Source organism: Tachysurus fulvidraco, chromosome 5 (genome assembly GCF_022655615.1).
Source record: "Tachysurus fulvidraco isolate hzauxx_2018 chromosome 5, HZAU_PFXX_2.0, whole genome shotgun sequence".
Classification (NCBI taxonomy): Eukaryota; Metazoa; Chordata; class Actinopteri; order Siluriformes; family Bagridae; genus Tachysurus; species Tachysurus fulvidraco.
The window spans coordinates 24,480,639-24,503,463 of record NC_062522.1 but is presented as its reverse complement, the minus strand read 5'-3'; the positions used below and the strand labels follow the sequence as shown (position 1 = coordinate 24,503,463).

Genomic DNA, 22,825 nt, shown 5'->3' with positions numbered 1-22,825 from the left:
GAAAAAAGGGGGGAAACGCTTACATACAGAAAGCCAATAACCTTAAAACACGGAACTGTTCTTAAAATATTTAATAATAACATTTTATGTTTTTTTTTTTTTTATAATTTTGTGTACATATTACATATTAGTTACTTAGCTTATATATATATATATATATATATATATATATATATATATATATATATATATATATATATATATATATAAGCTAAATAAGTGAAAAGGAAAAGGAGTCCTGAAAGGGAAACTTTACGCACGTAGGCACGTGTTAGAAGATACGTGTATCATGGAATGTACGTCATTTCGTACGTCACTACGGCAAGTTAGTGGAAACGCGTTGCATCACCTCTTTTTGTTGACTGCTCTGTGTTGTGTTGTGCTTTTTTCGGGATTTCAGTCAACTCTACACCAGTAAGACTGCAATTCCTTGTGGTATCATTTTTTGGTTTATCATTTTGATTGATTCTTCAGGCTGGTTGATTTTTTGCCCCAGTACAGTTGTCATTATGGCAAACTCATACATGGCAAAAGGAGAGGGCACTGACAGTAACTAGATAACACTAATATATTCTGTAATGCTTTATGCTATGTTCACACATACACAGGTTGTAACTCTGCAGATTGCCAGTCCTTGTATTCTGAAGTACAACTATCAGGCTTAACATCAGCTTGAAGTCACATTCCGACTAAAGGCAGTAGCAGCCAATAAAACCAACACGAAGGACACTTTCAGCATCTTGGAGTCCAAAAGCTTTATGCTATGTTCACACATACACAGGTTGTAACTCTGCAGATTGCCAGTCCTTGTATTCTGAAGTACAGATCCTACTGGTCTCTGTACTATGATGTACTACTGGTTGCCATAGTAATGATGGTTAACAGTGTGTTGCACAACAAGCATTCCACTTGACAACAAAACCTTTCCTCCAGCTAAAATGTAAGATTCTGGAGGGAGATATGTTTGTATATATAATTCACCAGTGTATATTTATATATGCAGCATCATAGCAATCACTCTCACTCTCGCACTCATTTTCTTATCCTAACTACCTCGGGTCTCATGGGGAGCCTGTGCCTATCTCAGGCATCATCGGGCATCAAGGCAGGATACACCCTGGACGGAGTTCAATAGCAATCATACAAGAAGAAAATTGAAAATTGGTGTACCGTTTTGCTCCATATTTGCATAAAGTATATATGCAGCTCAGATCAGATCAGCATAATCCAGTCCAGGCTTAGCAAAAACAGACTATTTATTAGACTATAACAGACTATACATTTCTTTGCTGCATGGAGCCTAGGTGTAATGCCACATTTAGAATTCTTAAATGTAAAAGCATCAAATGTACCCTTTTCTAAACGTATAAATATACAATTATGTAGTTAATGCCTGCCAGAATAGACAGCAAAAATGCAGCTGCCAGAGATCTCACCAGGTCAAGGAAATATGAATATATAACACCAATTTTATCATCCCTGCACTGGCTACCTGTTAAGTGCTTTAAACAGTTTAGCTCCCATGTACCTAACCAGTCTTCTAATATGATATAATCCCTCATGCACAAAACTCTGGACTTCTGGGGGTTCCCAGAATATCAAAGTCTACTAAAGGCAGTAGATTGTTTTAGTATTTAGCTCCTAAACTTCGGAATAGCCTTCCTGACAGTGTACTTGCCTCAGACACACTTTCAAAGTGTAAATGTAGATTAAAGTCATATGTCTTTAGCCTGGCATTCACATAAAACCACTCCACTACATCAGCTTAAATGTACATTATCAACAAGTGCTTGCTAATATTTAATATATTAATAATAACAACCTTTGCTAATATTATGAACAGCAGCTATGCTAATCCCTCTCCACTTGCTTTTCTTTTTCTGCCCATCCCCAGTCATAGAAATTGTGCCAGCTCCAGTTGTGTTACACTTCATGAAGATTTACGATCTCAAAGAGAAGTGGCCAACCCTGGAAAGATCCCGAGGCATCTAGAGATGTCTGGTTGGATTCCACTTCATGTAGATTTCAAATATTCGAAGAGAATTTGCCGACCCCATTAGGACTTTCCGGAGAGCAACCTCTGAATCAATACACAAAATAACACCCTACATATGCTGTATCTCCATTATTATCATTTGAATGCTTCATCACAGAGGAGTTGGTGTTGAATTTATAATGAACTCAGACGATGAACTAATTTATGAGTTGATCAGGAGCTCCTGGTTATACAATTATTAATTGACTGTATATGACTGTTGAAAGGACATTATTTATAATCACACTCCATATTCCAATTCACAGTTGACTTTTTTTGGCCAAGTTGACACAGTTGGCCAACCTCACACAAAATTTGTAGAAGTTCGTAGAAAAAATGTAGAAAAGAAATAGCATATATCGGACCTTTATGGCTACTCACCAAGTGGTTGCTGAAAAGACCTATGTAAGGCAAAAAAATCAATACTGGTGAACTCTCTGCACTAATGATGGGCTTCATAAACTGTCTGGGTCACCCTGTGAGGAGGCTCAATGCTGTAAGTCAATTTACTTAGTCCTGACCTAATTATCAAAGCAAGTATGGCAAGTATGGCTGTATAATTTTCTATGTTTATTCCTAACTAAATTGTTATTATCTAGTTTTAAATAGTAAAAAAATCTAGTCAAGTTTAAGATGTGGCAAAATATGTGGGGACTGGAGTAGACTAAAATGAAGGTTAGATATTAACACAGACACATTCTCTCTGTCCCTATATATAACAAATAGTGAATAAAGTTAAAACCATTCTGAACTGTAAACTGAGGTCATGTTTAAATGTCATCCGATAACAAATGATTCCTGGCACTATGCTGGCCCCATCATGTTGTCTGGCCAACATATCTCCGTGGGATGAAAACTATGAAATCATAGCTGCCATAACACAGCTGACACTCAGCCTTGATAAGACCAGGTTCCTTATAGAAGGCCCACAACATTTAAATGCCACATGAGCACTACCTACATTTGGATCATTTCGCCTCTGAATCCAAATGTATTAATAAAACTACCGGTATTCATGTTTCTTCTTATGATTGGTCTAGGTTTCTCTAGGTTACTTTCCATTAAATTTAGAAATAGTGAAACAGAACTAATAATGCTAATAATAAAATTAGTAACTAGCAATTGTGTTTTGTGTGCCTCATTCTGCATGGCTTGACATTTGACATACTCACCAAACAAACTTGATTTTGTGACTTTCTTGTAACAGAGGGGAAATTCATACGGTACAAAAGGTTGAATGCTAAATGCATGAAAGTTAAATATAAACTGAAAAAAAAGTTTGCATAATGTGTGATTCTAATCACTCCATGAAAAAGTATGTGACTTGTCTTGGTTCAACAACTACACTGTTTTCTGAAAGAATACTTGCCTCCCCCCGCCAACACACAGTACTTTTACATTTCTTAAGAAGGTACGTTTGGCATTTGAAATATCTTCTCCTTTATTTCCCCAGAATATTAGGATTTAGTCTTTACCCCATGTCACCACTGCGTTCATCCTGATTTATGGGAATTGTCAAGAATGCCTATGCTTTGTTATTAGTTCTAGTGAGATTGAGATTTCAGCTTAATCTTTGCTGTCAACATTGTTAACAGCTTCACAGACGTTATCCAAAATATCATACATTTCTGAAAGATTTCTTTATCTGGATCTCTACCTATGCTACCTAAGCTATTCAATATAGGATTATTCCTGAAGTTTAAAACTTTATACAGACTGTATTTACAGACTTCTCTAGGAGAAACACTGCTAATACTGTGTCTTGCCTCATCCCCTTAACTAGTAATAATTCAGTAATATAATAAAAGTCTATTTCGGAAAAGCACTGGCAGTTATCGTGATGTTATTGCATTAGTTCTTATAAAGTTGTTTTTCCCTTTCAAAGAGCAGCATGTTTTTCTGCTAACACCAAATTATTTGGCTTCTCTGGGAGCTTATAGGCTTCTGGCTTGTTTTATTTCTGTCTCCAAAACAAGGTGGGGGCAGAGTGAAGGGGCATTTGGGAGTGTCTACAAAATGGCTGACAGGAGGCTCACCCAAAACCACTTCCAGTCTGGAAGGCAAGTTTTCCAAACAGCTTTCGCAGCCACATAACACACGTGTGCTGAGGCCATGGTTACTCTTTTTTATTATGTTCTGGTATTTCTGGTAACTTTACCTAACCTTACATCCATGTATAGTATCCTACAAATGTATTAAATATAGTCTATTATTATATACAGTTAATTCGATATGAATGGCACCCAGTAAGACTAGTTCATACACATTAAAAACTGTGAGAAATCAAGAAACTGTGTAAAAAATAAATTTTGATATTTTTAATTTAAATGGCTGATGTTCAAATTTTGGTGTTTGCTATACAGTCTATATGAGGGGAAGTTACAATCTTCTGTATGTGCTGAATTGATTTCACTGGAACTTCACAAAGGGAAACAGAACATGTTCATTTGTGTGAGTCAGTGTGGGGGTGGAGTGGCAGGAAACTCCAAGCTTTTTCTACACCACGACTGGGACATTAGTGTGGAACGACTGGAATTTCCTGCTTGAGAAAAGTATGTGTTATTCTGGATGAGTCATTCTCATATTATATCAGTATGTAACCAACAGCAATAAATACAAATTCCTCTGTATATCCTGAGTTTCTGAGTGTTGATAGCTTTTTTTTCAGGAATAAGCTCTATTTACTGTTTCCTCTGTTTCCATTTAATGGTTAGCTGCATTCACTTTTCTTACTGACAGTACTGACAATATTGATATATGAGTGGAGTGTTTAGGTTGTATGTACTACCTGTTGCATGTACTAAAAAAATGCTCAAATTCTCATTTTTTTTAATTAAGGCGGTATAAGAAACAAACTTTATCCATTGCAATATAATACGATAAATTAAATACTAAAACTATATAAATTAAAGGGTAAAAATTGTTGAATTAAATGGTCTTGAATTAAATGGAATAATCTCTGATTTCCTAATCTAGTATTTATTCATATCAGACTACTTTGCTGGGGACCTGAGCTTTTCCAAGTTAGCAAGGTCATATGGAAGCATTTATGACCACTCTAACGTGCCCTTCCCTGTTTCTCCTCAACCAAGCACCACTCTTTGAGGGCCTTGTTCCTAGCAACCAGGGGTCAAAGTTCAGCAAAGCCGAATGACCACAGTCACAGACACAGTACTTCAGATGAGGCAGCCCTTGAGTCGAGCACCTGGAATTTAAACAAAGGCCGAAAACACTGTAACATATAAAATCAAAGAGTCTTTAGGTACCAAATGCTTTATAGTACAATGAAAAGGCCTTGGAGCAATGAGCCATGCAAAGTTCTAGAGTTCCTGCACACAAAAGAAGGGAGGAATTTGCTGCAGGTGAGATAGCGAGTACACATTACAATAACCAGTTAGTCTGCTTTTCATGAACAACAACATGCCCCTATCCCTTTAGCACACTATAGAGTTTCCCTCTATGCAACATTTGGATGCATAAGGTATGCATTTGCATTTTTACATATTTTTCATCTCTTTACACACACTTTATTCTATTCACTTATATATATATTTAGAATTAAAGAAATTTTGCCCTAAATCACCTTTATATTTTAAAAACTTGATCCTATCATCTTTGCAAAAATGATTAAATTATATATATATATATATATATATATATATATATATATATATATATATATATATATATATATATATATATATATATACTTCCTGCTAATGTTCCACAACCTTCTCACAACAAAAGGTCTGATTTTCAGGCAAATTGCTCAGTCAAGCAGCTCTTGTTGACTGGCAACATCTAACCCCATTCTTTAGTGTGTTTCCATAGATTTTTTTGGTATGCTTTGATGCTGGGTTCCCATTTTCAAGGGCCTATACAACCTTAAGAGTCACACCCACAACAGTGGAGAGGCTGATGAATTATGTGAAAAGCCTCAATGCAGCTGTTTAAATTACACTGCTCCCTTCTAAGCAGCCAGTGTGTCAGCTTGTATACTTCTTTGGTGAATGGATTATGTCAAGGGTGACACTGGAACCTAGCAAAGTGGGTTTTAAAATGTTTTCCATTATTGTTTTTGTGAAGCTTATAATCATCCAATTCAATTGTCAATTATTTCAGATTTTATTGTCAAAATATACCATTAATTTTTTTTGTATATATCTTTAGCCCCTAATGGGAATGTAATCACGTGGTAACTAATTATGCCTCTAGGTTAATTAGTTCCTCAACGTTATGTTTCTCGATCGTTTTCTTAAGTGTAAGCAGTACATTTTTAAAAAGGTCAGCCGATCAAGGTCAGTATGTAGAGCAGATTCACATATGAAGGTAAATGTGGCTGGTTGTCCTAAAAAAGCAGCTGACAAGCAGATTAGGGAGCCTGTTTGTCTTACACCAAGCTCTCTGATGCAAATCATTGTAAGATCAATCATGCAATATAACGAGAATTGTAAAGCACTGTGAATATATTATTCACACCATGGTCAATAATATTGTAGAAAATAACACTGGGAGCATTTAAACTATTGGAAAGGTCAAAATACTTCAAGAAATATAACTATGGTACACTCTGGAACTCAGAGTGCTGTGACGACTAGTGTTTGTAGATCATATTTCTTCATACTCCTAATATATTCAGTACGCAATATAAGCTCTTTTAACAGCCAGCCTATTTGATCTTAATTTTCTTTACTTGTAAGATGCCTTAGTCAATTTATAAAAAAAAGTAAGTAAAGAAATGTTTTGAAGAAATAAGATTAATCAAGCATCATTAATACAAAATATATTTAAACTTTAAAATGTGTTGTATGAATATGTATATGCTTGATATGTGGTACATATCAACCAAAAGGAAAATGGTATGTTTACATTATTAGGCTTAAAAAAATGCCATAAATTGTTGCTAATAAAAAAGTTAAGTACAGCCAACAGTGAATGACTAAGTACTGCAACCTTGTGGTAAGTTCAGGAACAGAGTAATAGATTTCAGAAGATGCTGCATTATATTCTCCCAACATGTCCATACCTTCAAGACTTAAAATTTTTTTAATACAAACATACAACACAATCATCCCAATGTGTCTCATCTCCATCCACTTTACATCTCTTCACTTCCTGCTGGCTAAAGAAAGTACCCCTATATTTGAAGTCTTAGCTTATACATAATTTAAATAATATAAAATGGGCAAACATCTTCTTCTACCGCTTATCCGGGGCCGGGTCGCGGGGGCAGCAGTCTAAGCAGGGATGCCCAGGCTTCCCTCTCCCCAGACACTTCCTCCAGCTCTTCCGGGGGAATACGGAGGCGTTCCCAGGCCAGCCGAGAGACATAGTCCCTCCAGTGTGTCCTAGGTCTTCCCCGGGGCCTCCTCCCGGTTGGACATGCCCGGAACACCTCCCCAGGGAGGCGTCCAGGAGGCATCCGAAACAGATGCCCGAGCCACCTCAGCTGACTCCTCTCGAGGCTCTACTCTGAGCTCCTCCCAAATGACCGAGCTCCTCACCCTATCTCTAAGGGAGCGCCCAGCCACCCTGCGGAGGAAACTCATTTCGGCCGCCTGTATCTGGGATCTCGTCCTTTCGGTCATGACCCAAAGCTCATGACCATAGGTGAGGGTAGGAACGTAGATTGACCGGTAAATAGAGAGCTTCGCCTTGTGGCTCAGCTCTTTCTTCACCACAACAGATCGGTATATCGACCGCATCACTGCAGAAGATACACCAATCCGCCTGTCGATCTCCCGCTCCATCCTTCCCTCACTTGTAAACGAGACCCCAAGATACTTAAACTCCTCCACTTGAGGGAGGAGCTCTCCACCAACCTGAAGGGGGCAAGCCACCCTTTTCCGACTGAGAACCATGGCCTTGGACTTGGAGGTGCTGATTCTCATCCCCGCCGCTTCACACTCGGCTGCAAACCGTCCCAGTGCACGCTGAAGGTCCTGGTTTGAGGAAGCCAACAGGACAACATCATCTGCAAAAAGCAGAGACGAAATCCTGTGGTCCCCAAACCGGACCCCCTCCGGCCCCATACTGCGCCTAGAAATCCTGTCCATATAAGTAATGAACAGGACCGGTGACAAAGGGCAGCCCTGCCGGAGTCCAACATGCATCGGGAACAAGTCTGACTTACTGCCGGGAATGCGAACCAAACTCCTGCTCCGGTTATATAGGGACCGGACAGCCCTTAACAGAGGGCCCCGGACCCCATACTCCCAGAGCACCCCCCACAGGTCACAACGAGGAACACAGTCGAAAGCCTTCTCCAAATCCACAAAACACATGTGAACTGGTTGGACAAACTCCCATGAACCCTCCAGCAACCTGGCGAGGGTATAGAGATGGTCCAGTGTTCCACGACCGGGACGAAAACCGCATTGTTCCTCCTGAATCCAAGGTTCGACTATCGGCCGAATTCTCCTCTCCAGTACCCTGGCATAGACTTTTCCGGGGAGGCTGAGGAGTGTGATCTCCCTATAGTTGGAACACACAATCTGGTCCCCCTTCTTAAACAGAGGGACCACCAACCCAGTCTGCCAGTCCAGAGGCACTGTCCCCAACCTGCATGCGATGTTGCAGAGGCGTGTCAACCAAGACAGCCCTACAACATCCAGAGACTTGAGGTACTCAGGGCGGATCTCATCTACCCCCGGTGCCTTGCCACTGAGGAGCTTCTCAACTACCTCAGTGACCTCAGCTTGGGGAATCGACGAGTCCACAACTGAGCCCCCGCCCTCTGCTTCCTAAGTAAGGGGACCCTTACGGGAAGCTGGGAGATGCAGTGCTCCAGGCAGTGGTTACTCCAACGCAGGACGTCGCAAGGGTCCCAGGAGCATGCAGGGGCGTGTTGGCTTAGCCAGGGCCTGCCCAGGATCACGCTGACGGTAGAATCTTCGAGCACCATGAACCGGATCTCCTCCCGGTGGAACAGACCCACCTGTAGAGTCACTATCGGCGCACAGTACTTGACCCAGCCCCGACCCAGTGGGCTTCCCTGGATGGTCTGGACGGCTAAGTCCTGGGAACCCCTCTCACGGGGGAGCCGCAGGCTGGTGAGGCAGGCCTGCGAGATGAAGTTCCCTGCCGAGCCGGAGTCCACCAGAGCATCCACGGAAAGAGAGAGAGCGGGAGTTAGAAGTGTCACTGAGAGTGTAGACAGAGTAGATATGTCTCTCGGAAAATCCACTGTACTCACCGCTGCTCGGGCTGGGCGCATGGGACATCTGGCAATGGAGTGACCTGGGTTACCACAATACAGGCATTTACCAGACGCCAGGCGGCTGTTCTTCTCTCTCCTGGACAGTCTCTGAGAGCCCAGCTGCATGGGTTCGGTGTCTGAGGCAGTAGTAGGGACTGGTGGAACCCCTGGGGTTGGTGACATGGGTTGGCACGCCGCCAGCCGCTGAGAAAGGCCAATGGACTTCTTAATGAAGTCCTCCAATCCAGTAGTGTCCTCAAATACCACCATGGCTAATTTTATTTCTGGGGACAAACCCTGCCGATATACCCCCAGTAGCGCCGACTCGTTCCAGCCACTAGATGCCGCCAAGGTGCGGAAACGCAAGCTGTATGCAGTGATGTCATCAGTTCCCTGATGCAAGCTAAGCAGCTGGTCGGCTGTGGATAGGACCCCGGAAGCAGCGCTGAAAACCTCGACAAAGTGCGCAGTGAAATGGGCATACACATTTATCATCGGGCTGGCCGAGTCCCACAATGATTGAGCCCAAGCTAGCGCTCTCCCGGACAGGAGTGAGATGAGGAACGCTACCTTGGACCGCTCGGACGGAAAGCGCTGCGGTTGCATCTCCATGTAGAGGTTTACCTGGAGTAGAAAACCGCGACATGCAGAAGCATCTCCTGAAAAAGTTCCCGGGAGCGCCATGGGGCTGCCGGTGATAGCCGGGGGATCAGGACGAACCGCGGTGGAGGGAAAGGCGGCTCGAAGCGCGGTGACGAGATCCCGGACCGGGTCGGAGGAGGTGCTGGGTCGGCTCTCCATAATCAGGTAATAGCGGAAAGGTCTCTACCTTAAACTTGTTTGCGGTCAGTTATTCTGTTATGCGAGACACAGAGGAGGAAGCCAGAGTGGAAGCAAACAGAGTTTATTGTGAAAACACGGAAGTAGAATAATCTGGTGGTGCGCGGAAAAGCGCGGCCCACAAAGATCCAGAGTAGCAAGGCAGTCTGTGTAATCTGGTGGTGCGCGGTGGAAGCGTGGCCCACAAAGTCCAGAGAGTAGGGGATGAAAGGCAGTCGGTATACTAACCACGGGAGCGCGTGGGAGAAGCACGAAGCTGAACATGAACACGGGAGTGTCGAGAAATGTTCAGGGAAACCATGGATAATAACTGACGGTGAGTGGGAGTGAGAGAGGGGATTATATATGGTGGCTGATGAGAGTGAAATGAGAGTCAGGTGAGAGCAATCAGTAAGCAGGCGAGCCGCTCCGTGCGGGCGGGGCACGCACGGGAGCAGAGTCAGAGAGCTCCCTGACAACAACAAAGTTTAGTTGGCCAATTTCCAGACAGCAGCAAAGGCATTTAAGCATAAAACTATGAAGGAATTCTATTAGATGCTATATTTATATAATAAATAAATAAATAAATAAATAAATAAATAAATAACATGAAAATACAACATAACTTGTTAATATTACTTGTAAATTATATAACAATATACAACATAATATTGTTGAAAATACAACAATAAACATAAGTGAAATAACTTGATTATTTGGATATATACAGTACAGTACAGTATTAAGATGTATTGGATATATTGCACATAGTACAAAAGAGATATATTACAAATTTTATAAAGTGACAAAATGCACTGTAGTGCGTGAATCAGCAAAAGCATAGGATAGTGTAAACGTCATTAGTACTTAACGGTTAGTGGTGTGGTTGATTGTGTGGCATTGGGGGACAGCAAACTGTTCTTGTTTTTGTGTTTGACTTGATAGCTCTGTACCTTTTAACAGATGATAAGGAAACAAAAAATATGTGTCCTTTGGGTGGCATCTTTTCTGTTTAACTATCTGGCATGTCTTTGTAGTTTTTATCAGGGTAGCTCACATGGAGTTTCACATAGAGCTGTGTGGATAGTCTGGCCTGGCTATTCAAGTAAGAATAGCCTTTGTTGTGCCTTCTTCAACCGGACGATCATTGATGGACCATATAAGGTCTTTTGTCATGTTAGACCACAAGGTACCTGATGAGAGTGTTCACACTTCTACATTCACGTTTCTACATTTATATGCAGAGGGGGATAAATGCTGCAGATACAGATGGATGGAAAAGTTAGAAATAAAAAAATTGAACTCAACAAGGGAGCATTATTAGCCCAATGTTATGTAATATTAGAAGAGTTGGGACAGTAATTGTTTGCATGACAGAGATGATTGAAGAAGAGAAAAAGATGTAGCCTTTACTACAAAACAAGTTCAAAGAGCTTTAGTTTCTATAGAGGAATGAGCAGACAAATGTGGCTTTTAAATCTCAAGCCTCAAAAATCTCTAAGCCTCAAAACCAAAGTTTATGATTTATGGTTTTAAATTGAAATCCTTTGATATTTGGTATTGTGGGTCTTGCTGAAAGGCTTACATGGGCAGTCCACTTAGCAAAAACTGTTGACAATGTTTAAAAATGATCGAATTTAATGAGGAGCCTTGCTGGATTTGACTGGGTGGCCTATTATACGAAGCACTGATAAGATAAGTGATTGATTATGGATGTTTTTTTATTTAAAACTGCACTACCAGGCAAAGTTACGGTGCTTTAAGTTCAGCACCATAGCTACACCAGCACCATGGCACAACATTGAGCTTTAATTTAAATGTGTCCTCAAAAATATGCCTTTGTGCCTTATTTTTATATTCTTTCATGTATTGTGCACTGTAAAGAAATTACAAATGATTCTTATCCAAGATATATGACATAAAAGAGCTAGGTTTGAATAACAGAGGAAAATGTTTGAACACTAAATGGATAACCTTTAATCAATTTCACTATAGAAGCCCCAGCAAGACCAATGACTATCTCTGAACAAATTGTATAAGTGAATGTAATTATCATATAAACAATAGTATCACATGACAATTTGGTATTTGTAACCATACCAGGCCCAGGTGTGCATGACCATAATTACCATTTACAGACATCCAACTGGACAATATTATCACCCAAGCATTTGGGTGATACTCAATTCTTACACTCAACTTGCATTCAGAAGTGCAACTCCATTTGAATTACAAACAGTTAGTTATGAGTATAAATGTTAAGAGTTATAAAGTTAAGAGTATAAATGTTTCAGCAGGGTTTGTCCTGTGTTCTTCTTGACTCAATTAAACCCAAAGTTGTATCATGTTATTTGTCACTGCTACACTGTAATAAACGGATTCTTCATTAATATCTTTCACACATTCATCGCTTTATTTACTTTCAGTACTGTGTTGTAAATAAATCACAAGCAAAATTATGATTTCTATGATCTCTATTTCCTCAGTGGCATTCAACACTGATAGACCCATTAGAGTCATTATCTGCCCACGTGTAAAAAATATCCATGACCACATACTCTCACATGGCTTACCTTGACTAACTTCACAAGAAGCTAGAATATGTAAAGAAAAGACTCACTGTGTTTACTTTGATATTTGAAGTACCTTATTTGAATCACCACAGTTAGATTTGGCTAATGAAATTTGCAGGACACACATTTCTGAATTGGAGATTGTTTTGATTGTTGCAAAATCAAATCTATGGACCAGACGATCTGCTGTGGTGACCACAAACAGAGAGCAGCTGAAGGAACGACAACATTATTTCTTTGTGCATTCTCCATTTCAGGAGGCAAAATGCTGCCCAACTGATTTAAGGGCTGGTGAATGACTTACGTTTGCAGTCATTGCCTTGCTGCATGATAAAATGCCCGCAAATTAGGTCAGATACATTTCTCTAAATTGGGAGATTTCTGTCTGTGGTTTCTGTAGACCAGCTTTCTGGTTATGTTTGGTGAACCCCAGGGCTCAAACTAAGAGTACATATTCAGAGATAGAAATTGTTTAGACACCATGGTAACAGTGCACACATGGGCAATAAGAAACTCTTATTAGTTACATGATCCAATATATTTGATCACTCAAATGGGTGGTTTCATAATTCTACATATAAGACCAAAAAATAAGTATACAGTACAATAAGTTCAATTAAACATAGTGTATATAGTGTGTGTATCACAAATTAGGGTAATTTGAAAATGTGGGACACTAATGCACTTTTGTGTTCCTTCTTCTAATCAAAGCTACTGCTGGCTTCGATATTATGCAGGGTGTCTCTGTGGATGTGGTAGCCTAGTGGTTACTGTCTTGGATTACCAAGTAGAAGGTTGTGAGTTTGAACCCCATGTCCACCAAGCTGCCCTTGATCAAGGCCTTTAACCCTCAATTGCATAAAATGAGAAAAATGTACAAATCCAATTCCAAAAAAAAGTTGGAACACTGTACAAATTGTGAATAAAAACAGAATGCAATGATGTGGAAGTTTTAAATTTCATTTAATTTTCATTTTTTAAATTTCATTTTATTTTATTCAGAATACAACATATATGACAAATCAAATGTTTAAACTGAGAAAATGTATCATTTTAAGGGAAAAATAAGTGGCAGCAACACATCATGGCATCAACACATCTCAAAAAAGTTGGGACAAGGCCATGTTTACCACTGTGTGGCATCCCCTCTTCTTTTTATAACAGTCTGCAAACATCTGCTGACTGAGGAGACAAGTTGCTCAAGTTTAGGAATATGAATGTTGTCCTATTCTTGTCTAATACAGGCTTCTAGTTGCTCAACTGTCTTAGGTCTTCTTTGTTGCATCTTCATCTTTATGATGTGCCAAATGTTCTATGGGAGAAAGATCTGGACTGCAGGCTGGCCATTTCAGTACCCGGATCTTTCTTCTACGCAGCCATGATGTTGTAATTGATGCAGTATGTGGTCTGGCATTGTCATGTTGGAAAATGCAAGGTCTTCCCTGAAAGAGAATACATCTGGATGGGAGCATATGTTGTTCTAGAACTTGGATATACCTTTCAGCATTGATGGTGCCTTTCCAGATGTGTAAGCTGCCCATGCCACACGCACTCTTGCAACCCCATACCATCAGAGATGCAGGCTTCTAAACTGAGCGCTGATAACAACTTGGGTTGTCCTTGTCCACTGGCCTAGTCCGAATAAAATGGTGTCCCAGTTTTCCAAAAAGAACTTCAAATTTTGATTCGTCTGACCACAGAACAGTTTTCCACTTTGCCACAGTCCATTTTAAATGAGCCTTGGCCCAGAGAAAATGGCTGCGTTTCTGGATCATATTTAGATACGGCTTCTTTTTTAACCTATAGAGTTTTAGCCAGCAATGGCGAATGGCATGGTGGATTGTGTTCACCGACAATGTTTTCTGGAAGTATTCCTGAGCAGATGTTGTGATTTCCATTACAGTAGCATTCCTGTATGTGATGCAGTGCCGTCTAAGGGCCCGAAGATCACGGGCATCCAGTATGGTTTTCCGGCCTTGACCCTTACGCACAGAGATTGCTCCAGATTCTCTGAATCTTTGGATGATATTATGCACTGTAGATTATGATAACTTCAAACTCTTTGCAATTTTTCTCTGAGAAACTCCTTTCTGATATTCCTCCAATATTTTTCGCCGCAGCATTGGCGATCTTGGCCCATCTTGACTTCTGAGAGACACTGCCACTCTGAGAGGCTCTTTTTATACCCAATCATGTTGCCAATTGACCTAATAATTTGCAGTTTGGTCCTCCAGCTGTTCCTTATATGTACACTTAACTTTTCCGGCCTCTTTTGCTACCTGTCCCAACCTTTTTGGAATGTGTAGCTCCAAAATGAGCCAATATGACATTTCAAAATGTTATCTATATTCTATTGTAAATAAAATATAAGTTTATGAGATTTATAAATTATTGCATTCCTTTTTTATTCACAATTTGTACAGCGTCCCAACCTTTTTGGAATCGGGTTTGTAAGTCGCTCTGGATAAGGGCTGTAAATGAAATGAATGAAGGAATGGGTTAAGTGGTTACATCACATCATCAGTGTCATGTCGCACTAGGTGATGGGGCCAAGCTAAAACAGAAAGCACCTCAGAAAAAGTAGGTGAAGAACTATATGACATGAAACAAGACTGGTGTTATGGATATAAATAAGTACTACTAATTGATATTTAGCAATTTGTGATATACTTTTTGCAAAAAAAAGGAGTAACGGGCAGAAAACCTGTCCATTTTTTAAAAATGTTTTATTTATGTTTTCATTGTATAATAATAATAATAATAATAATAATAATAATAATAATAATAATAATAATAATAATAATTCTTTAATTTGTTTTGTATACCTTGGGGTTGAATAAAAAGGCTAACAAAACCCAAGCATTTAGTCAACCAGATAAACGACTAAAGATTTATGTGCAGAGATTAATGCTGAAGGCAATGAAACATAAAAGAGGAGCAAAACTAAATAAATTCTACCACCAACAAGAATGAGTTGGGTCACTGAATCCTAACCAGGGAATCCTAATTAATGGCGCACTTAACTGGGTTTAATCCAAACCTCAAAAACTCAAAACTGTGTAACCTGATGTGAATGGTAGCTTAGTGGTTAAAGTTAAAGTGTTCTACTATTGGAACCACTGTTGGGCAGTATCTCATAAAAATAAGAGAAAAGTTGCTCTGGATAAGGGTGTCTGCCAAATACTGTAAAAGTAAATAGAATAAACAGTAAACAGTTTCTTCTCCTGTGCTGTGAGAGCCCTGAACTCAAACCACCACTGCCACCCCTGAAAACACACAGGCCTCCTGAGACATGACCCACCTGACCGCCAACAGCTGCACGCACCTCAGCATTAGCACACTGGCACATCAAAAACTAAACGGTGTACAAAAACCCACAGTCAATACACACATTTACATACTCGTGTTGCACATTGTATCTTGCACTAGTCCGCTACCAGCTGCTTGACTTTGAATGCCTCCTGTTGCACATGTACAATATCAAGGGAAGCAGTGTATAGTCCACATATTTATATCCTGAAAGTCTTTACATAGAGTGTATTGTTTGTACTGATGGCATAGTCCGTACCTGCCCCCTGCTTCGTTGTTGTTTTATGTTTTATGTCTGTATGTATGTTGCACCGTTGACTTGTGAGACACATCTCGCTCCACTGCATGTCTTAACATGTAAACGGAATGACAATAAAGCTAACTTGAACTTGAACTTAAATAACTATTAAAAAAGTTCAAGAGTAACTGATTCCAATATGATTTGTAAAGACTATACAGCACAGTCTCCAGGGATGTATTAAATGTAGCTTTAGTGTCACTGTCCTCGATTAAGAGCAACTCAGTAGTGATCTTGTAAATGATCAAACATTCACATTAGGATGCTGAAACTTTTGAGGAAGACACACAAACATATTCATATTATGAGCACATTAATTATTAACCAATGAATAATTAATAGTGTGCCCTGCGATGGGTTGGCACTCCGTCCAGGGTGTATCCTGCCTTGATGCCCGATGACGCCTGAGATAGGCACAGGCTCCCCGTGACCCGAGAAGTTCGGATAAGCGGTAGAAAATGAGTGAGAGTGAGTGAGTGAATAATTAATACATTAAATAATTTAAACTATTACTTACTACTAATTAAGCACATATTGTATCTACCTATTAAGAATTTATAGAACAAGCTATGATAATACCACACACTATATGAAAATAAAAAAAATCCATGATGAGTGAAATAATTCAATTCTGCTTCATGTCTTTTCACAGGTACCAAAATGAGAATAAATTCATTAAAATTAATAAAGTGCATTGTCCCAGATCAAGTGTAGTACATTTTGGATTACATTTTTGTGAAAATAAAAATGTCAAATAAATTTACACAGGCTAATGTTTTCTTATGCAATCTATCAGCAGCTTTCTTCAGACACCTTCTTTTTAATTTTTTTTTTATTTTTTTATTAATACTCAATACATCTATTTTTTTTGCATATTTATGTCATGTTTCATCAACATTTTTGTTAGAGAGGCAAGAAAATTATTCCTTTTTCCTTACATTGCATACAAGCCATTATTTCTGTTCTACAGCTGCAGCTGAATTAGTGGGAACATGTCACCCTTTAACAGTTGCAATTTAATTGAGGGTATTTCAAATACACCTCGTTTTATACATACTTTGTGTAATTTATAAAATCACCCTGATTGAACTATTCATAACTTTTTTAGAACAGGCAAATTAGCAGGAACTAGTTTTTACTTAACATGAGATCATAATAATCATCAAAATACATAAATGTCTATAACCAACACCGTATTTTAACAACAGAAGAGATTTATTTAAATTTAAAGAAAACAAGGTGATCATAATGATTACATGGCATTTTTCCATATACCAAGTACATCAAAACCTGTGATTCCTGCAACAGAGCTTTGGCAGCATGACACCTAAACCTAGAGGGGAAAAAAATAGGGGAAAAAAGAAAAACAAAAAATACCCAACAGCAGACATATCTCACACTGAGTGTTAGTCTATCAAACAATAAAACACTAAAAATAAAGAGGGGGAAAAACCCTGGAAAAGCATTTCCACAAGATAAACATCATGCCTAATTATTCCATGCCTACCCATTTCCCATAAACAGTCCCAAATATTCTGATATTTATGCTGCACTGCTTATCTTTAATCTTCCTGTATACTATATGCATCAGTATGCAGCTTTTGTGTTAAACCAAATCTGTGTACCTCGAAATGATTTTATTTGCTTAAGTGTACATCATTTCAGCCATGTGCGACATCTTTTTAGGGATGTAGAGGTAATACTCTAAGTAGCCCGAGAGATCTTCTATACTAATATCATTTACATACACACGTGCCTGCTCGGAGCAAGAGCGTGGAGAGCTGGTCACTGATGATGCGTTTACTGTTCTGGTGTTCTGAGCTACATCGGGAGAGCTGGGCAGTTTCCTTTCACATTCAGAAATGACATCACGCAGGCCAGTGAATGAGTAGACCTCCATGCCTTGCCAGTTGGTGCACTTACACACACCACTCTCCTGGAGCTGGCACAGAGATTTAAAGTCAGCTGTTGAAGTTTGAGCTTTCACTAAAGAATTGTTAGTCTTTTTATCCTTTACCTCTGAGCTGCCGTCATTGCCAAAGGGTGCTACTCTGTTCAGTGGGGAAACCTTGCTTTCCAAAGCAATACTGGAGTCATAACCCAAGGAACCAAAAACTGGTGACTGGGCACTGGAGGACAAAAGCTCTTTTTTAGCAGGAACAATCAGGGCGGTGCTGGTGTCCTTCAGCTCTGTGGGGCTCTTGTGTTTGAATTGCATTTTAGAGCTACAGTAAGTAAATTTGGGTGGATGCAGGATGGGAGACTTGGACCTTCTCCGTCTTTGAATTCTTGTTAAGCCCCTGGAAGACTTTCGGCTGCATCTGCATGTAAGAGAAGAATGCAATAAAAAGGATGTTATTAATTCATATGTGCTAGTAATGCTAATGTAATACAGGGGAAAGAAGGGGTTCCATCTAACTATTTTCAATTAGTGAGAATAATAACATATGCATGTAGTTAGCGAGACAGGTAAACAGAGCCTTATGTGAATATGCCAAAAAAGGACACATAACAGGTCTCTTACCCATGCCAGTTCTCTTTAGGGGAAGTAATTTTGGGTTTTGTTCCATCTGTGCTGATTCGTGTTCCGGCTCTGGATGCCAATGCCTCGCTCACACGTACTGCAGCCACAGGGCTAGTAAGACACACACACACAACACACACACACACACACAAACACACATATATATACACATACATACATACACACTAAAACATATCTTTTTCTACAGCAACACAGTTCTCAAAAACAAGTCAGATTGTTTCTTTGGTCTATTATTACTTCTTAGAAAACATTCTTGGTTTATCTTGCTAACAGTTATGTTTAGATTGCTGGTTTTGGCACAATTTCCGTTTAGCTTTACCAGGACTGAGTCTCCCATTCTGTATAAACTGAGTTTGAAAAAAGCACAATTCCTATTCCCCATAAAATGCATAGTTTATTCTTATTCAGTTAAATGACTACTTAGACATTCAGTGTACAACATACATCACATCCAGTTCTGATGATTTATGTAGTGTTTTATTCTAGACACTATATAAAAATGATACATGTGTATTAACATGAGATACACTTAAGATACCTCTCAGCATCCACACGTAGTTTTTTAAAGGCAGTCTGTAGAGTTTCTTCTTCATGGTCTTTCTCTTCAGTCTTCACAGCTTCCATGGTGGTGCCTTACAGGGCATCAGAACTGGGGAACAGTCAAAGCAACAAACGTATAACTGAGCAGTTGCTAAAAGATTGAAGTAATAATTACACTAGCAGTGTACTCCATGACTCCAAGGCTCAAATCCTGAATCACACAGCAACAACAGGATTTTGCCTGGTTCAAAAGACACTAGACTAATGAGTACAATCATTGAAGTCTCTCAATTGACATTACTTGATTCTGAATTTGGAGAATATTTAACAACCATAATTAAAACAGTCAATTTATTAAAACCTTATTAGAGTATAATCAATTTTGAGCTCATTTAAAACATTTTATGGCGTGTCCATCATGCTGTAACGTTAATTAATGTAACCTATACACAAAACATTTGTGGTGCATGATGATATGCATGGCACAGTGTGTATTTTAACTAAAAACACTACAAAATACAATAATCTAATAATCAGAATAACAAACAGCACATGGGTGAGATTGCAGTTCAAAACCTGCAACAGTGCATAGATTTTATATATGTATTTATAAAATACAGGCTGTATGTTGTCAATTAGTTGAAACAAATGCCTTTAACTAAATATTATTTTTTTACACTTGCAGTGTGATGTACAAGGCTGCACGACACATGCAGTGATTAATAAAAACAATGTTAAATGTGTAAATATGAAGTAAGCATTCTCACTTTAATGCACATATAAACACGACAGCAAGATTGTTAGGATGACCCCCTAAACTTGAATGTAAATCATGTCAGAACTATTTACATTTACAGCATTTAGGAGACGCCCTTATCCAGAGCGACTTACATTTTATCTCATTTTCAAACAACTAAGCAATTGAGGGTTAAGGGTGCTTGGCAGCTTGGTGGACGTAGGATTCGAACTCACAACCTTCCGATTGGTAGCCCAACACCTTAACCGCTAGGCTACCACATCCCATCCCAGATTGGGTTCTGTCCAATCGCATGGGGCTTGTCTGTGCACAAGTTGCCCTATTCTATCTGTATTTGTATAGCTCTTTTAACAACAGACATTGGCTCAAAACAACTTTACAGAGATATAAAAAGTGTAAATTAAAATTTTTATTTATACTCATCTATAATTAGCAAGGCTAAACCAATGCTGTGAAAAACCAAGCAACCAAACAACAACAAAAACAACAACTCTCAGAGACAATATAAGGAAGCAACAAAAGAGGAACCAGACTTAAAAAGGAACCCATCCTCATTTGGGTGACACCTGAAAGTGTGATTTTAAATAACTTTCTTTCTACAACTATATATAGTCGAGTGGATTTATGTTCACTGATGAAGACCAGACAGCAAACCCAACCTTCACAACAGCAGTTACTGTCTCATTAATGGTGGGAAGGAACTGACGTGATTTTTAGCTTCGTTTTATGACTATTGTTTTTTTTTTTACACAGAAACCTGAAATTTTTACAGACGTGTGCAGACGTTTTCTAACCATTTACCTAACATTCTGTGGGTTTTATGGTTATTAACAGAAATCTATTGGCCAAATAAATACGGTATTTAAAGGCTTGAGTTTGCGCTTCGGAGCTAATGCTAATGTAGCTCCTTGTGTAGTTTTACTAAATGTGCTAACCTTCTAACTTGCACTTCAGTTTGCTCGATATTTACACGAACAGCCAGGCTTTTGTTTGCTGTATGTTCGTTAAGGATATACCGTGTTTTTCTTCAGCTATCGATGTGTCTAACTCTTGGTTTCTAGAACTTAAAAGCTGCTAAAGGATAAATGCTAACCTAGCTAGCAGATGCTAACACCTGTCAGGTAACACCGATTATTCAGATTTGTTAGCTTTTGAATAAAACAAACAGCAGCTAAAACACACAATACTCACATTTAAAGGACTCCAGTCTTGGTCATTTCACCGCAAACTATGCGTAAACTATGCTGAAATAATAATAGAGGAAAAAAATATTTAGATGCTAATGTTAGCTAGCTAACTAGAGCACAGTCTCAAAGATTACCGTATAAAACCTGATTTGTTGTTAAATCGGAGAGGTCAGTAATGCCGGAATAGACACTATGTATATTATAAACACGTTTCTCTGTAAAATAATTAGCTAAACTTCGCACAACAATAACTCGTGTCAGGTCTAGACTGTTCTAATCTCTTGTTTACACTCCAGCTATACGGAGTGACTTTGCAAGAACGCACAGGGTGCTGACGTACTACACAGGCAGGCAGATTCGTCACACTGATTCGACTGGACGTCATCGCCATTCCATTAATCGGTCTTTCGGTGGCGCTCTGAACAACGTCCACCAGGAGGCGGTATGTTCTTATGATGAGCTGGAAAATTTCTTTTGCGTGGGAGCAGAGTTTCCAACTTGGTATTTCCCTCCTCAAATAAGTAAACCCCACATATTTGGGGGTAATTTTAGTTACCTTATTATTATTATTATTATTATTATTATTATTATTATTATTATTATTATTATTATTATCTTTTTTATTGTCTCAATAACGAATGATAACAGATACCAAATGCAATGCCATATTATTCAAATCTTAGAATAGTAACATAACATAAAGGAGAGAAAGAAAAAAATACAAATAAAAGAATATAAAAAAGGGGTATAGAGCAATACATTTAATTTAGAGAAGAGGAATTAACAGACATGTAAAAGTCCACAGTTTTGATAGCTTTTTGGCTTGTAAGTCCTTTTAAAATTTCAAAATAAGTTTTCATTTCCAGCTTAAAATGTAAAATGTTAGCTTTCTTTTCAAACCACTTACATTTATGGATATGAAACTTTCCAAATAAAACAAACAGATTTAAAATAAAAATATGATATTTAAACATTTTACTTTAATCATAAAAAAACATAACATCTTTTGTCTGTATATTCATTTTTGTCCGACATAATGATTCAAAAACATCGACATCATTAAAAAAAAAAAAAAAAAAACCTAGTGTACATACAATAAAAAAGGTGCAAAGCAGATTCTGTATTTATATTACAGAATGCACAAGAATCTGAAATATCGTTTTAAAATTTTGTAGAAATTGATTTGTTGAAGGGGGGCACGGTGGCTTAGTGAGTAGCACGTTCGCCTCACACCTCCAGGGTCGGGGTTCGATTCCCGCCTCCACCTTGTGTGTGCGGAGTTTTGCATGTTCTCCCCGTGCCACAGGGGTTTCCTCTGGGTACTCCGGTTTCCTCCCCCGGTCCAAAGACATGCATGGTAGGTTGATTGGCATCTCTGGAAAATTGTCCATAGTGTGTGATTGCGTGAGTGAATGAGAGTGTGTGTGTGCCCTGCGATGGGTTGGCACTCCGTCCAGGGTGTATCCTGCCTTGATGCCCGATGAGACTGCGCGTGACCAGAGAAGTTCGGATAAAGCGGTAGAAAATGAGTGAGAGTGGTTTGTTGAATAAATTAGGCGTAAAA

General features: G+C 39.0%; 2 protein-coding genes and 1 long non-coding RNA gene across 5 annotated transcripts in view; 2 read left to right on the top strand and 1 right to left on the bottom strand.

The window, feature by feature from the left end:
- The first annotated feature begins 182 nt into the window (after nucleotides 1–182).
- Nucleotides 183–4,665, top strand: LOC113642745. The gene is made up of 2 exons (XR_007140659.1): nucleotides 183–414; nucleotides 609–4,665. It is a non-coding gene; the product is annotated as an uncharacterized LOC113642745 (long non-coding RNA).
- Nucleotides 4,666–9,638: 4,973 nt separating this feature from the next.
- matn4 (matrilin 4) overlaps nucleotides 9,639–22,825 on the top strand; it is a 63,382-nt gene continuing 50,195 nt past the window's right edge. The window contains exon 1 of the mRNA XM_027146966.2: nucleotides 9,639–10,040. The gene's annotated coding sequence lies outside the window, so the exon portion shown is untranslated. The remainder of the gene's footprint in view (nucleotides 10,041–22,825) is intronic.
- On the bottom strand, nucleotides 17,427–21,601 carry oser1 (oxidative stress responsive serine-rich 1). Of its 3 annotated transcripts, none has more exons than XM_027146974.2 (5): nucleotides 21,266–21,580; nucleotides 19,316–19,426; nucleotides 18,757–18,867; nucleotides 18,250–18,553; nucleotides 17,427–18,174 (listed from the first exon to the last, which is right to left on the bottom strand). In XM_027146974.2, the coding sequence occupies exons 2-5, from the start codon at nucleotides 19,399–19,401 to the stop codon at nucleotides 17,878–17,880; spliced, it is 798 nt and encodes a 265-aa protein (XP_027002775.2). In that variant the 5' UTR covers nucleotides 19,402–19,426; nucleotides 21,266–21,580; the 3' UTR covers nucleotides 17,427–17,877. The 3 variants fall into 3 exon arrangements, with proteins under 3 accessions (XP_027002775.2, XP_027002773.2, XP_027002772.2); XM_027146972.2 differs by having other exon boundaries at nucleotides 17,427–18,553; nucleotides 21,266–21,318; nucleotides 21,406–21,580; XM_027146971.2 differs by having other exon boundaries at nucleotides 17,427–18,553; nucleotides 21,266–21,601.